The 14,506-nt window shown below is 47.9% G+C and overlaps 1 protein-coding gene across 1 annotated transcript; it reads left to right on the forward strand.

Moving 5' to 3' along the window:
• Positions 1-12,071: 12,071 nt before the first annotated feature.
• Positions 12,072-12,932, forward strand: MIXL1 (Mix paired-like homeobox). Its single transcript, XM_072333148.1, has 2 exons — positions 12,072-12,380; positions 12,455-12,932. Exons 1-2 carry the CDS (start codon positions 12,072-12,074, stop codon positions 12,770-12,772), a joined length of 627 nt encoding a protein of 208 aa, XP_072189249.1. The 3' UTR covers positions 12,773-12,932.
• Positions 12,933-14,506: the final 1,574 nt, after the last annotated feature.

Below are 14,506 nucleotides of genomic sequence, written 5' to 3' on the forward strand. Positions count from 1 at the left end.
ATTTTTCATCAAGTCTTGGGTTCAGGACTGGCACATCTAGCAGATCTGTCACCTGAGCTAGCACCTTTGGCTTAAAGTGCATGAAGTTTATTTACATGCCTTATCACCCTTACGCTGCCGATACTTGAGAGGAATTGCTGCTGAACAGGTCATATGTTTCTCCTCTTGAATACAGAGTTATGAATCCCCTTCCTTTTGCATGCTTTTCTGCAAGATAATGAAATCTTTGGGTATGGAAGGGAAAGACATAATAACAAATAATTGGATGTAGTCACAGAGTCATCAGCTGGGGACCTCATGTATCTCATATGAAACAGGGTCTGGTGTGGCTGGCATTAAAGGCAGTTTTGGGAGAGAAAAACAAAGCAAGTTGTAGAAAAGAAGTTTATAAAGGAAAATCTGAACCAAGTTGATTACATCTCACTGGCTGTGTTTCTCAACAGTTTTCCCAGGAGAAAAGAGCCTGAATGCTTCATTCAGTGGTAACGTTCTCCCGCACACCAATCCTAAAATAGCAGAGGTTAATGCTCAAAATGCCAGCACTAGGCCCCCAAGATATTATTGCTATCATAATGAAAGGAGCAATTCCCTTACTTTCTTCTGTCTTCATAAACTGCCTGACACTCAAAGAGCCTTACTAGTGAGAGTATGTGAGTTAAGAGCTGCATCCTTTGCTGGCACAGTCACACTGATAAAAGCCCTCATTTAGATGCAGCTCTACAAACATAGGCAGGAAGACCACATCTTCAACCTCACTGAGACACCCACAGCAACAAAATCTTTCTAGTAGAGACAAGCCCTTAGGCTCGAAAGGATGTGAATGTGAATCTCCTGTGTGTTGCTTTTGTTACAGGCCTCCATAGAGCGCTTATCATTGCAATCATTGAGTAGCCTTTTTATAGCAGCAAAACACAGAGAACAAAACATACTCACATACATACAAGATGTATAATGAAATACTGTTACATACTCCAGTTAAAGGACAGGCTCTGAAATTTGCATTAGACACTGAAATGTCCTTCCAGATCAAAGCTGGATGAGGAAATCCTTTGCCAGATGGATTGCCAAGCATTAGCAGCTGTATGTCCAGCACCTCCCAGCACCCTGCTAGCAAGGACACACAGCCAGTTCTTGCTAAGCTTCTCTATTCAAAAAGAGGGCAGTAGCAATCTTTGCTGGCTGAACCTGTGGTGTGAAATGTCCCATTCAGGTCACTGGGAATTCATTATGACCCCTCATGTCATTTTGTGTGTGAAATGTAGTTATCTCTCTGTTGATCACCTAAACAGAATGATCACAGAGTCACAGAATATCCCAAGTTGGAAGGGAACCACGAGGACCATCAAGTCCAGCCCCAGTCCCCAGACTGTTCTGATCATGAAAGTGAGATGTTGGTCCTGATTAGGACTCCCAAGTTCTAAATTAAATAAGTGTTGAACATGACCGGTTTAACTGAAATAATACTGTATATGTGAAGGCAAGTAACTTAATGCACTACAAAAAACCCAGTCATTTTAACCTCCTCAACAGTCATAAATAGGAGAAAAACATTCATCAGGGTGACTGGAAGGTCCTAAAGGTCCAAAAGGAAAATCTCTCTAGCCACAAGAAAACAGTTTTAGCAACGCACTGATTGCAAAATGATCCAAGTTTTCTATTATTATCATAGTTATTATTATTATTGAAGGTGCTTTCTTTTCACTGAAACTTGTAAAATGCATTATTAGGAGAACATCTGCTTTCAGAGAAAACTTACTTTTCCCAGTGGCCCACTGCAAGCTCTTACCTTCTAACGCATTGGCAGGAGTTAGTTCAGCAATTCCCTTTGACACTGTGAAGCTCCAAGTCTCTGCAAAGAAGCAGTGAAAGGATTACATAAACCAGTCACTGTGGAAAACCATAGCCATAGTATCTAGATAGCAGGACACTAAGGTTTCTGTGGCTACTGCATGAGATAGACAGCTTCATCCTGCCACCAGTGTAAGACTGCACACCATTTTCTCTTTGAGCAGATGAGCTCACTGTCAGCGACTTACTGGTTTCAACTCTGGAGATGCAGAAGCCACTTACCTGCTGCAAAGCCCCAGAAAAAGGTAGAGAGAGCTTTACAGAAAGTCTCAGGCATCCCTATTTAGATTGGAGACTGCTCGTTATCTAACAAAACTAATTCTCAGTTATCAATGGATAGAGAAAAGTCCTAATCTGCGGAGTGGTACGGGATAAATGAAGGCTCTGGTTGGAGAGTTACTGAATGCTTGAGGATTTCCAGTATCCTCATTTCTAGATGCCATTAAAAACCCACAGCCTCAAATTCCACAGCAACTCAGCTCTCCCCGTGAAACCATTATGTATCCATGACTGGACACAAGGATGTGCCACTTCTTAACCTGACAGCATATTGCTACACGCTGTAGCATGTTAATTAGCTCTGCTGACACGTCAGCCTTCTTCAGTGTAAGTTTACTCAAGCAACCGTGCAGTGTGTGTTTGCATGGGCATTTTCACATACAAGCAACAAGTTCTCTCTGCTCCTTATTCCGCTAATTTTGCACTCACAGCTGTTCCTTGAGGGAATTCATCTCCTGGACTGTGAGGTTGGGTGCTGAGCCCCACTGGGCTCACTGCTGTGCTTTGTGCCTTCAGTTTGGACCTAGTGGTCTTTAGAGCCTTATCTCAGTTCTGATTCTTGAATGAGCTTGCAACATGAACAGCTGATTAAAAATATACAATCTTTTACCATCTCTGTACTTGTATGAGAAGTACATCTGGTTTCAGTGAGCTGAGAAAGAACCAGAGATCCACGGGGATCGTTTTGGTTGAGCAGTTTCCAGAGCAAAGCAATCAAGTGATGGCAGTGCCTCGCTGCTGCCTGCTGCTTGTGCCTCTGGGATCATGAAGCAGAAGCAAAGCCCAGATGACAGGACCCTGCTCCCAGCAGCCTCTGCTGGGCTCATTAATCCATGGGGTCGTTATGTGGCACTGCTGCCGGAAAACAGCTTGGGTGAGTCTGTTTTTTCTCCAGCCTGCACGTGAGACTGGAGCTGCCAGACACTGCTCACACCTGCAAACAGTGGGGAGTGAGTGAAAGCGGGGGAGCCTTCCCAAGGATTTTCAGCAGAGCCAGGAAGCTGGCATTGAGGCTGCTGCTTGGCTTGCTCACAAGCTTTCTGTGTGTCTTCAGGTCATTTGCTTTAATTTCTGTGTGCCTCTGCAATGTCCCTGCGTGGGAGCTGGGTGCCAAAGCTCAGTGAGCTCAGGCAGAGCTCAGACACAGGCGAGCCTGTGCCACGGTGTGTTTGATTCCAGCCCAGAGGCTTTGTCTGATGCAAAATCACTCCTCACATTGCCTAACTGTCCTGTCACCTTTGGTAACAGCCGTGTTGGAAGCCGACCATTTCCTCTCAGACAAGTGAGCTCACTGCCACTTCAGACCTGTGTCAAAGGACTTTGCGTGTCACTTACAAACAGGCCATTCTCCATCCCCACTACAAAGGCCCTATCTGCACTACAAAACAAACACAACCGACCCAGATACAACAGAGCAGCCTTTTTGCATTGGTTTGTCCCACCAAGGAAGGAACCTGGAGCTGAGGATGCTTGGAGCTTTCCATCGGTCTGAAGGCGGCACTTTGCTGTCTGTGCTAATGCACACGCGTGCCACGGCTGACCGATCATTACCTATAGCAATATGCTATATTGCCTATAGCATACTTCTTGAACATCATTTACAAGAAACTGTTTGTTTCTGGGAGTGAAGCTTGCAGAAAAATGAGTAGGAAAATATATCACGGTAGTGTCCTTATTGAGAGGCCCAGCCAAGACGCCATTTCCAGTACTGCTGCATGTATTTTGCTAACACAATTCCACATTCATTACTTGCTGTCTGCTCGCTCTGGATAAACAGAACTTATTTTCCGATTCTGATTCTAGGGAAACCCTGAATGTGGTTTTGAACACGTGGTCACACCCAGCTAAGGACAAAGATGTGCTTCATATGCCAGGTAGCATACTGCTGGACTCGCTCCATGCAGTCCAGACGAGCTCAGTTTATAACTGTATGTGAGTAACATCCAGCAAAGCTGCCCAAAGCAAAGCTTTGCAGGTCTGCTGTTACCGTGTTGGAATTGCTAATGGCATGCAGTCAGGTGCTAAGGAAAAGGCAGGCCACATTGCAAACCCAGACCAAATTACCTTTTTGTTAATAAACTGTGTAAAATTGCCCAGTTTGGCTCACCTCGAGTTCCTCCTAGCTTCTAGGGAGTTCACATCCCACATTCCTTGAGCTATATAATGAGATGATTGCCACAATATTTTAGTTTGGTTGTGCGCACATGAAATAGGGCAGACTGATAACACAGCAGAGAGGGTGTAGAGCAGCAGCTGTTACACTTTCAAAGAGCATTACTGATCTTTTTATAGTTGGCTGCAGTTGACATCACAGCTAAATAGAGTCTCACTCTAAAATATAATTCACCCAGCATATGCAGCCTTAAAGCCACGCATTGCTGGGAGGAGAGAGGGTCACAGGAAGCGGCACAATGCCAGAAAGGCAGTAAAAGTATGGGGATATGGCTGCTCCTTTTCCCTGCACCCATCATGAAAGGCTTCCCCGGGAAAGCCAACCATCTCTGGAGAAAAGCAAGAGACTGCATTCTCTAAAATCACAGTTGCTGCTTTTACACCGCTGTCACTGTGATGCTGCTGGCAGTGGGTAAAAGCAACTGTGCAATACAATTCATTGGTGAGGAGTATCCCACATCAGACCTCCCTTATGAGCCTGAGTGCATGACCTTTCAGAGCTTTCAGGAGAGTGTTTACAACCAGCAGGCCACTCACTAGTAAGAAAATAATGAAGCTGGGTTTAGGCTCAGACAGAACTCAAGGGCAATGGGAATAATGTCACAGTGGTGGCTGAAATTCAGCTAAATAAATAGCTTTAGTACAGCACATTCACCAGTGCTCATTGTATGAGGTTTGGCTACCAGAATTCCTAAATCCACTTCATACATGCATGTATGAAAGATTAATATACAGCTGTGGTGATGCCTTGACAGTCGGACTTGATGATTTTATAATCATTAAGGTTGGAAAAGATTTCTATCTGATTGTACATACTCCATATGAATGGCTTGGGTTTTCTAAAGTAGCTTTCATTGTTTGACATACACTGCACCTCTCCTTGGGTTCTGTGACCAAAGAATGTTTGGTTTTCATCTGTTTTCTTCTGAGATTTCCCTCATGGGAACATGTCAGCATCTCACTTTTCCCCTGAACTGCCCTGTTTCATCTTGTAGGGATTTGCCTTCACAACAAGAAGTTACCTTCACCAGGAAAGGCTGCAAAATATGAGGAGACAGTGCATCACCACAGTCTGAAAACCTTTCCTTGGCACCAGTAATAAGGCATGCAAAAACCTCCTGGGTAAGTTATGAGTACAGCATCTTTCACAGTCTGTCACTGTTTACTGTCTCAGGGGTGTTACGGCACAATCTGACCTTAAGAGAAAGCTGCATGCACACAAGCCTCCTCTGTGCTGGGAGGATAATCACCATCACCAAATGAACTACCACGTATTCAACACAGTGGCCAAGAATGATCAGCACTGCCTTCCTCTTTCCAAAAAAGGTCAGATGAATTTCTGCCTAAGCATACGACACCATGCAACACAAAAGCTTACTCCAGCCTCACACCAACGTCCTTACTGCCCTGCTTATGCTGTGCTCCCACCTAGCGCTACAGGAGACCTGGCCCAGTGTGTCACACCACCTCCTTGCCAAGGCATGGACTGCTTGCTCTCCTGGCCTGGCTGTATGTTGTGCAGGGCAGCTGAGAGTGCTGCCCTACAGTGACCCCAGGATGCCAGCAGTGCTGCCCTCCAGGCATGCATTCACCATGCATCACAGGAGGCGTTCTTTTCTTGGGAAGAAAACTCAATCCTTCCTACTGTGTGTGATATGGTCCATGGTTTTGTATCTGCTGAAGATGCTGGAAAGAGTTGAGAGCTGATCCTCAGAAACACCATCTAAGAAAGGGGGTCAGACAGACCTGCAGCGTGCTCATCTTCTGCAGCTCTTTCTGTAAGCCATTTACATGGTCCTAAATAAAATTCTAATCTGAAACCAGCTTTTCCATTTTGATTAATCAGAGGAATCTGATGAAGTTGCACTGCTGCACACCTTACAAACAGGACTAGAGGGAGGAGGTCTGGGCAGCAGGAAGCAGGCACCAGTCCTGTTCTGGAACAAGGATCTCCTGGGAACAATCCTTCACGCTCCTGCTGGCACAAAACATACATTTCCTTCAGCAACAGGAGCACAAGCAAGAATTTATCTTCAACTATCAAGCAGAAGCCTGCTCCATGCAGACATGCAGGTGATGCCGTGACTGATGTGACAGTGTGTCCAGTTTTGCAGTTTCCGGTCACTGTCATATGGACTTGGTGTTCACACTTCAGGCATGAATGGCCAGACCAAAGGCTGGTGATAGTCATAGGAACTGCAAAATGAAACACAGACTATGCTGCTGCTGTTGCACCCTTGTTGATCAGTCAGCTTTGCAGCAAGTTCTTGTTACTCCCTTATGCCTTCTATTACCTCAAAGATCTAAGGACAACCTTCCAGATGTGAAAAATACAATTGCAGAAGAGGACAAATGCTGTCTTCTAAGGATACGGGGCATGGCTGCACTTATCTCATTCTGAATAACAAATGCATTTGCTCTTTGGCCTGCACCCAGTGGCATGGAGAAACTTCCAGGGAGTGGGGAAGAAAAGCTGTCAAGAAGAAAAGTCTTAAATCCCCCAGTACTGATAAGACAAGCTTGGTTAAACGAGTGGGGAAAGAGTCTACAGGACTAGAAGATAACTGAGAAAGAGATAAAACTACCAATGAAAAGAAGAAGACCTCCTGACAACAAAGGAGAGGGTCAGACTAAAGAAGTGACAGCGGTGCGCCCTTGACAAATGGGGCTAAAGTCAAATAGAATAATATAGCCACCAGAAAATAAGACACAGGAGCTCAGCTTGAGTAACGGGGAATAACAGCTGTTGTGTGAAGTACAGGAGAAAGAATATGAGGCCTTGTGCAGATTTGGGAAACCAGGGGCACTGGGCAGGATGAGGGCAGGAACAGTGCCTAGGAGGAGGCAACATGTGCAGTGAGAAGCAAGGCAGCCCTTGAGGTGGTACTGGGCTGCTGACATGGGGCAGGAGAACAGCTGGAGAAAAGAGATACTTTCCAATGCAAGCACATGGAGCTTCAACGTGAGTCAGACACCAGAAAATCATGCCTATAATCATGCTAATAAAAATCAGGATAAGCCACAGAAATAATGCCTACTGGGTTTGTTACATAGAATTACATTTCTTTTGCTTTTCTTCAATGCAGTTTTAAATAGCAAAGTACTATGAGTCAATTAATGCATGGAAGAGAATCACTTCATCAAATGGCATAGTAACTGCTGCACACCCCAGTTCTGATCAACAGAAACTGCTGGTTTAATTAATCATCAGCCACAAATCCTCAGCTCAGGTGGAACTTCCTTCATACCACCTACATCTTAAAGCTGCAAATCTTCCCAACTGTACAGGGGCCTGAAATAAAACACCTCAGAAAAAAAATGTCAAAATGACTTTTTTGCAAGTGCCAAGGAAAAAAGACCAACAGTCCCTTGTCTCTAAAACCAACCAGAAAAGAAGATAGGAAACATGTAGACTGATTGATAAGAAAACAAAGTCTGAGCATCAGCCTTGGCATGCAACATGTACACACGATTCAGTAGCAGAAGGGAAGAACAGGACTGAAGAAATTCACAGTCAGTACCACTCAGGAGGAAAGACTTGTGTAGTGTAACCAAACAGAGCAGACAGGGGAATGATAGTGGCCCTGCAATAACACTGTAATGGGCATCCAACCTTACCAGGAGAACGCTGGTGATTCCCATTGCTCTCTGGTTGTGAACAATCAGAAGACAGCTTGCTTCATATTTGGGTTCTTCTTTTCATAACCACGAGACATTAGCTTTAAAACAATAAGAACAAAAATAAGATAAAATTGAGATTCTTATACAATCTATTCATTTCGGAAGCTGAAGGCACTAAGACAGATAACAAACACTGCAAGGCAAAATCAGAAAATCTTGTGATTGCCATTTGTTAAGCTGGGATAGATAGAAGAAAGACTTCATCATGTGTGGAATGAGGAGGGCTTAGGAGCCTGCCAAACAGTGTTAGAAAACAATGCCTTAACACTGCTTGCTAAGACGAGGAAGTCTTAAAACAGTAGATAGTGGACTCTTCAGAGCCTGTTAATTACTCAGTGCAGTCAAAGAAGATGTAGCCCCTGTGCTACATATCACCCTGCCGTTTCCTGCCAGCCTTGCTTGGTTTGCACATTCTGACTGCACCCTGCAGAGTGGCTCCAGGTAAAGAGTTGAGTTGCAGCCTAAGAAGGAGCAAAACAGGGCTCTGTTTTTAACTTAACGCTCCCTTTCTCATCTTCCTTTCCTCTTGTTATTTATCTGCCGAGACAGAGATTCTCTTTTGTTTGTGCTGTGAATTAACAAAACATCACTGGAAGTTCAGGTAACCCAATAATTTTACATGTACAAATACATCTATCAACAAATGTTAAGAAATCCTTCTTTAAAGGAAAATATCTGTAAGAACAGAGCATGACTGTTCTACCTTCAGAGCACGTGAATGAGCAGGCAACAGGAAGAAGTCAGTTAAATACAAGCTTCAAGTTCTTTCACAGCATCACACTACAAAACTAGAGAGGGCACAGAGAAAACAAGCATCAGCAGGACTTGCTTCAGCCTAAGGCTTGCTGCCAAAAGAATCTTTGAGGCTGCCCTCTCACTTCTGAAGCCCCGTGACTGCCAGGTGTGTGCATCTGGCTGTTCTCAGGATATCTCCAAACTCAAAGACAGGCTCAGGTTTCACAGTGCCTTAATTCACCCCTAAATACCCAGATGTCTTCCAACCAGGCTGCCTGCCTCCAGGTGACATGCTCCCTTCTGCCTTCTCCTTTTCCCATTCCTGACACCGTCTCTGCCGTTTTCTTTTATCTCCTTCCCTCTCCCAAATCCTCGACCTTCCTCACTTGTAAGGTAGGGAGCCAGCTGCCAGCAGTCAGACATACTCTGCATTTGCCCCTTTGCTGTGCATGAGTTCCCTCTGAACTTTGGGCATCTCACCCCAAATCTGTTCCTGTTGGGATTTAGCACATGCAGACCCTTGATCCTTTCATATGTATTTGTGAGGTCTTTGTGCCTTTCCCACTGCTTTCTTCCAGGCCTGCTGTATGTCTGCAGCTCTTATCGACTCCCCGGGCTGGAATACACGAACACACCATGAGGTCCTGAAGCCACGTCTCACACCTCAAAGGAAATGGTTCACCCCACCAGGTCACACCTCCCTCCCAAACACAGGGAGTGAGTCACAGGGTGCTACCAGTGCCTGGCTGTTGATAGCAGAAAGATAGTGTTTCAATTCTTAAAGAAAAACACATGTCTATATAGATGTGATCAATAATAGCCAAGCATGATAGAGTCATCCTTCAGAAAGGACAGAAAGCTTGTCAGATCCTATTTACTTTAACCCCATGGAAAAATTCGGTATGCAGTCATTGGGCAGGACTGAACCTTTACCTGGTGACTGGAATCCTTATGGCACTGCACAGCTGTATGAACAAATCCTACACAGGTCTGGTGTCAGCAGGGTCTGACTGCTCCAGGACACCCTTGGAGCAGAGGATGATGTGTGAGGATGATGTGTGGAGTCCCACAGTGACCAGAAGACCTCAGCGCTCAGGAGCACAGCTGGAGAGCCATGACTGACAGCTCAGAGGTCTCAGTAATACAGTTACATACATCTGCAAACAGTTTCAGAGTGAGGACGAGGAGTCTCCCTTGAGCTCTTCCTCTTTGCAGCCTGAGAGCTGGAAACACCAACGCTGCTAAAGGACAGCTGTAAACGATCAACGTGAAATCATGGTGAGATCAACTTATAGGCACAGATGTATCTAAAAACACGTAGATATTGGTGTGTGTGCACTGGGAAAACCTGAAAAACCTCTAAAAGCTTTTGGAGGTTGTAAAGAGCTTTGTCAGAGGAGTTACACAGTAACTAGGAGCAATTAGAGAGAAATTGAGCATTCATTCTAAAGATTTCCTCTTAGGCAGAAAGAAAAAACCCTCAAAACGTGAACCTGGTGTGCATTAATGGGCCTGATAGGGAAGCTAGGAACTATGTGGCACTGTCATGCCAGAAGAAAGTGGAGCAAACACACACACCCATAAAAATGTCTCTAGTCTACAGCTAATTTCCATGTATTTATTTGGGCGCGGGGGGGGGGGAACCAATATCAGTTCTACAGGCACTGCTTCTTCAGTATAGCTTAAATTTTAGCTTTTACGGTCAAAATATGGTTTTGTTTTTTCTTAACATTTCTCTAAGGAGATGAAACTGGGTGTACGACCACCGCTACTTCTTATATCAGGCTTCTGTCCTCATCTTCTGAAGCTGCTGGCCACCTTCCATTAAAGATGACATGTATATTGGGATCTCCAAGACATTGAGATTTGTGAAAACACTCAAGTAGATGAGAGAGACCTAAATTTGTGCTATTAAAAGGTTCAACACCGTTTTTAGAAATGAGAAAATTCACATTAAGGACATCCCCCACCCATATCATACACTTGGTAGAACAAAAAACTACCATACTGGAGTGCCCTGCCTACAGAACCCCAGCACAAACCAAATGAAGGAGTAAAATGCAAGAGGGGTTCACACACAGGACACGTACCCTAGTGACTGACAAACCACAGCTTGGCAAAAACTGCTCCAGGCAGAGCAGCAACATTGCTACAAGTGCTTGGTATCCCAAGGAGACCATTTAAGATAAGACCAAATGCCATGCTGCTGCTTACACCTGCAGGCATTCCAGGGCTCTACCCAAACCTCATATCACACAGTCAGTAAGGAAGGATCTCAGTGCACATGGTTAAAAGGTGACTCTGTGACCCACACCAATTGCAGAGACTTGGAGCAGCCTGGAAATGGAGTAGGCCAGCTAGCACAGGGCCACCTCTTCCAGCCTCTTCAAAGCTGCAGTGCCTTCCTTATTGCATTAGGTGCCTACTGATGGCAGCAACAACATGGCAGCATGCTCTTCACCTGCTTTTGTTGCTGCATTCCATATTTAGAAATAGCTATCTCAATTTTAGATGTATTAATTCAGAACAGTGATTCACTTCTAGACTGACAGTACAGAGGCTGCATTTCAAGGCAATAGGTAGGATACTCCTTTGTGCACAGCCAGGACAGAGTAACAACAGGGTGTAGAACTAGAGGGGTGGGAAGAGTCTCAATATCTTCCTCAGGTCTCTGAACTCCTAGCCAGCACAGCTCGGGGCAGATGCAGGGACCTGGTGATGCTCACCCGTGCTGGGGTGAAGCTCTGTGGGAGCCAGTGGGAGGTTGCTGACATTATGAGGAGAGATGGCAGAAAAAAGCCTACGTTACTGAGAGCACCTGATCATCACATGTGTGTGTGCAAAAGCACTAAGGTACAAACACCTCATGAATAAAAGCTCTTTCAGAGCTGATGCTCAGAATGCCGTCCCTCCAGAGGGAGCAGCATCTCACACAGTTCACTAAGGGCAGCTTGTACATCTCACGCTGGGATGGTGGCTGTGCTGCAGCTGGGAATGGCTCCTCACAGGCACACGGGTGGGAAAGGTGGTGGCATCGCCTGGCTCTGCCCGCTGCAACCTCAGCTCTGGAGCTCCCCAGGTACGTCTCACCTGCAGCTCACGCAGATGACAGCACGCACCTCACTTGGAGGTCGCAAACCCAACAGTACAGCCCGGACGCAGTACCACACACGACCCAGCGGTGTGCCCAGGTCCTGCCCTAGGCACCCAACCCCGTGGCACCGAGAGAGCTGCTGCCCCCTCTCCACGCCGGACCCCCCGGGCCGGGGCCGCCTCCCTTCGGCACCTCCGCCCCCGCCGGTCCCCTCCCGGCTATAAAGCCCCGCGGACGGCCGGACCCCTCTCGGCCCTCCGCCATGGCGGCGCTGCGCTTCGGGCCGCCCCCGGCGGAGCTGCCCGCGGTGCCGCCCTCCTGCCCGCCGGGCCGGTGGCTGTGCGGGACGGCCGGGGGCGGCGGAGGAGGGCCCGGCGCGACCCCGGCGCCCCTCGCGGCGCTGCCCCCGGCGGCGGAGGGGACTCCGTCGGCGCAACGTCGGAAACGGACGAGCTTCACGGCGGCGCAGCTGGAGACGCTGGAGCTGGTGTTCCAGGACACCATGTACCCCGACATCTACCTGCGGGAGCGGCTGGCCGACGCCACGCAGATTCCCGAGTCCCGCATCCAGGTGAGGGGCAGGGGCTGCCCGCCCTCCTCACCGTCCGCCCTCACCGCGCCCTCACGACCCCCCTCTCTCCCCAGGTCTGGTTCCAGAACCGCCGCGCCAAGTCTCGCCGGCAGCGGGGGCCGCCCCGGCCGGGTCCCCCCGCCCCGCCGCCGCCCCAGCGCCCGCCGTGCGGCGTGGCCCCGCTGCTCCGCGCCCGGGAGGAGCGCTGCGAGTGGCCGCCCCGCGTCGCCGGCCCGCCCGGCCCCGGGCTGCGCCCGCATGGGGGGAGCGGAGGCGCCTCGGCCGGGCCCTACCCGCCGCGCCCCGCCTTCCCCCTCCCGGCCGGCGGCGGCTTCTCGGAGCCGGGACTGGAGTGGGAGGAGAACGCGCTCGGCGCCTTCCGAGCCCTCTGACGGCCGCCCGGCCCTGCCCGCGCCTCTTGCACTTTATCCCGGAGGGACTGCGCCTATTTATGGACGGGAGATGGGGGCGGCTGCGCCGGTTGCCGGCACCGTGTTACATTGTTTACAGCTTCTATTTGACCTTTTCAAGCCACCAAGCCGACCGACTGCACTGTTCTAGGGAGGATGGGGGTGGGGAGAGGGATGTTGTTAATTTTGAGAGAAAAATAAATAAAAGTTCCCTTTTCTGCTCTGCGCTGCTCTGAGTCGGGAGTTGTGTTCGTGGTGCGGACAGGGATAGGCTGCTGACCTCGAAGGGGCCACAGCCCTCGCAGCAGGGGTCGTTCTGGGCCCTGAGAGCCGCGGGTGCAGGGGGAACAAGAGAGCACTAAACCAGCACCCTTTTCCCAAATGGGACAATGTGAACTTAGGACATTAGAAAGGAAAAATAAATGAAAGCCCCTCCTGGGGGGGGGGCATTTATTAATGATTATATTAGTGTATGTGTATCTTGAGGTAGCTCTTTCTGCCTAGAAGTAGAGCAAGCTGTCAGACTCCAGCTAACAGAATCAGAAGACTAGTAATCATCCAGTCCAACTGTCAGCCTATCCTCACCGTGCCTGCTAAACCATGTTCCTTAGTACCACATCAGCACAACTCTTCAACACCTCCAGGGATGGTGACTCCACCTGGACAGCCTGTGCCAATGCATCACCACTCTTTCTGAGAAGAAATATTTCCTAATATCCAACCTGAACCTACTCATGTGCAACTTAAGGCTGTGACCTCTTGTCCTATCACTTTTACCAGCTCATACGATTACTCTTAGCTCATTGGTCCAACCTGTCCAGATCCCCTTGCAAGGCCTTCCTGCCCTCAGGTTGGCACTTCCTCACAATTTGATGTCATCTGCAAACTTATCAAGGGTGCACTCAATCCAGATCAGTAAAGAGATTAAGTAGGGCTGGCCCCAGTACTGACCTGAGGAACACCAGTCAGGAGACAACACCTGAACATCACAAGGCTCTTCTGGAGACAAAAATAGAAGCGAGGGGTGTGTGTACAACTGAGGAAAATAACCTGTGTCAGGAATCACGTCGCATAGGACAAAGTAACCAATACCCCAAAATCTTTCGGTGTAACCCATCACATACCTGTGCTTGCCAGATCTGAGACAGCCAGATTCCTATGGAGCTGCAAGCTTGTGAGGCTGAATGGTGGAGCAGGAACACTGACTGAGGAACTCTCTCCACAAACAAAACAACAGAGCTGTCCTTGGGCAAACTGCAGAGAAAAAAATAAAAATGAAAATCTGACACCATTCATCCCAAGTGGACTTGGGTGCCCAAGGAGCTGTCAGGGATGGAGCACTCATAGCACTCACATACATGCTCAGCTTCCAAGTGTGCAACAATGGTTTGCACACTGAGCCTGCAAGCTGCTGCTGGGGACAGCAGCCCCTGCTGCTCATTTTCCATTGCACTCTGCAGGGACTGAATTCACTGAGCTAAGTGGGCAGCAAACAAGGAGACAAAGGAGAGCTGCTTCTCATCAGCGCAGTTCTCTGCACCGTGCACCAGGGGTTCAGTGAGCACCCAGGAATGAGGGGAGAGGTGGAAGTAAACTGCAAGAGGATTTTTTCCCCCTCCATGTCAGCAGTAGATCACATCAGACTGAACCTTTGTACCTTATTAAGTTAGGCCCTGGCATTTCTCTCTATTTAAATGAAAACAGCCAGTGTGGGGA

Source organism: Excalfactoria chinensis, chromosome 3, assembly GCF_039878825.1.
Source record: "Excalfactoria chinensis isolate bCotChi1 chromosome 3, bCotChi1.hap2, whole genome shotgun sequence".
NCBI classification, from domain to species: domain Eukaryota; kingdom Metazoa; phylum Chordata; class Aves; order Galliformes; family Phasianidae; genus Excalfactoria; species Excalfactoria chinensis.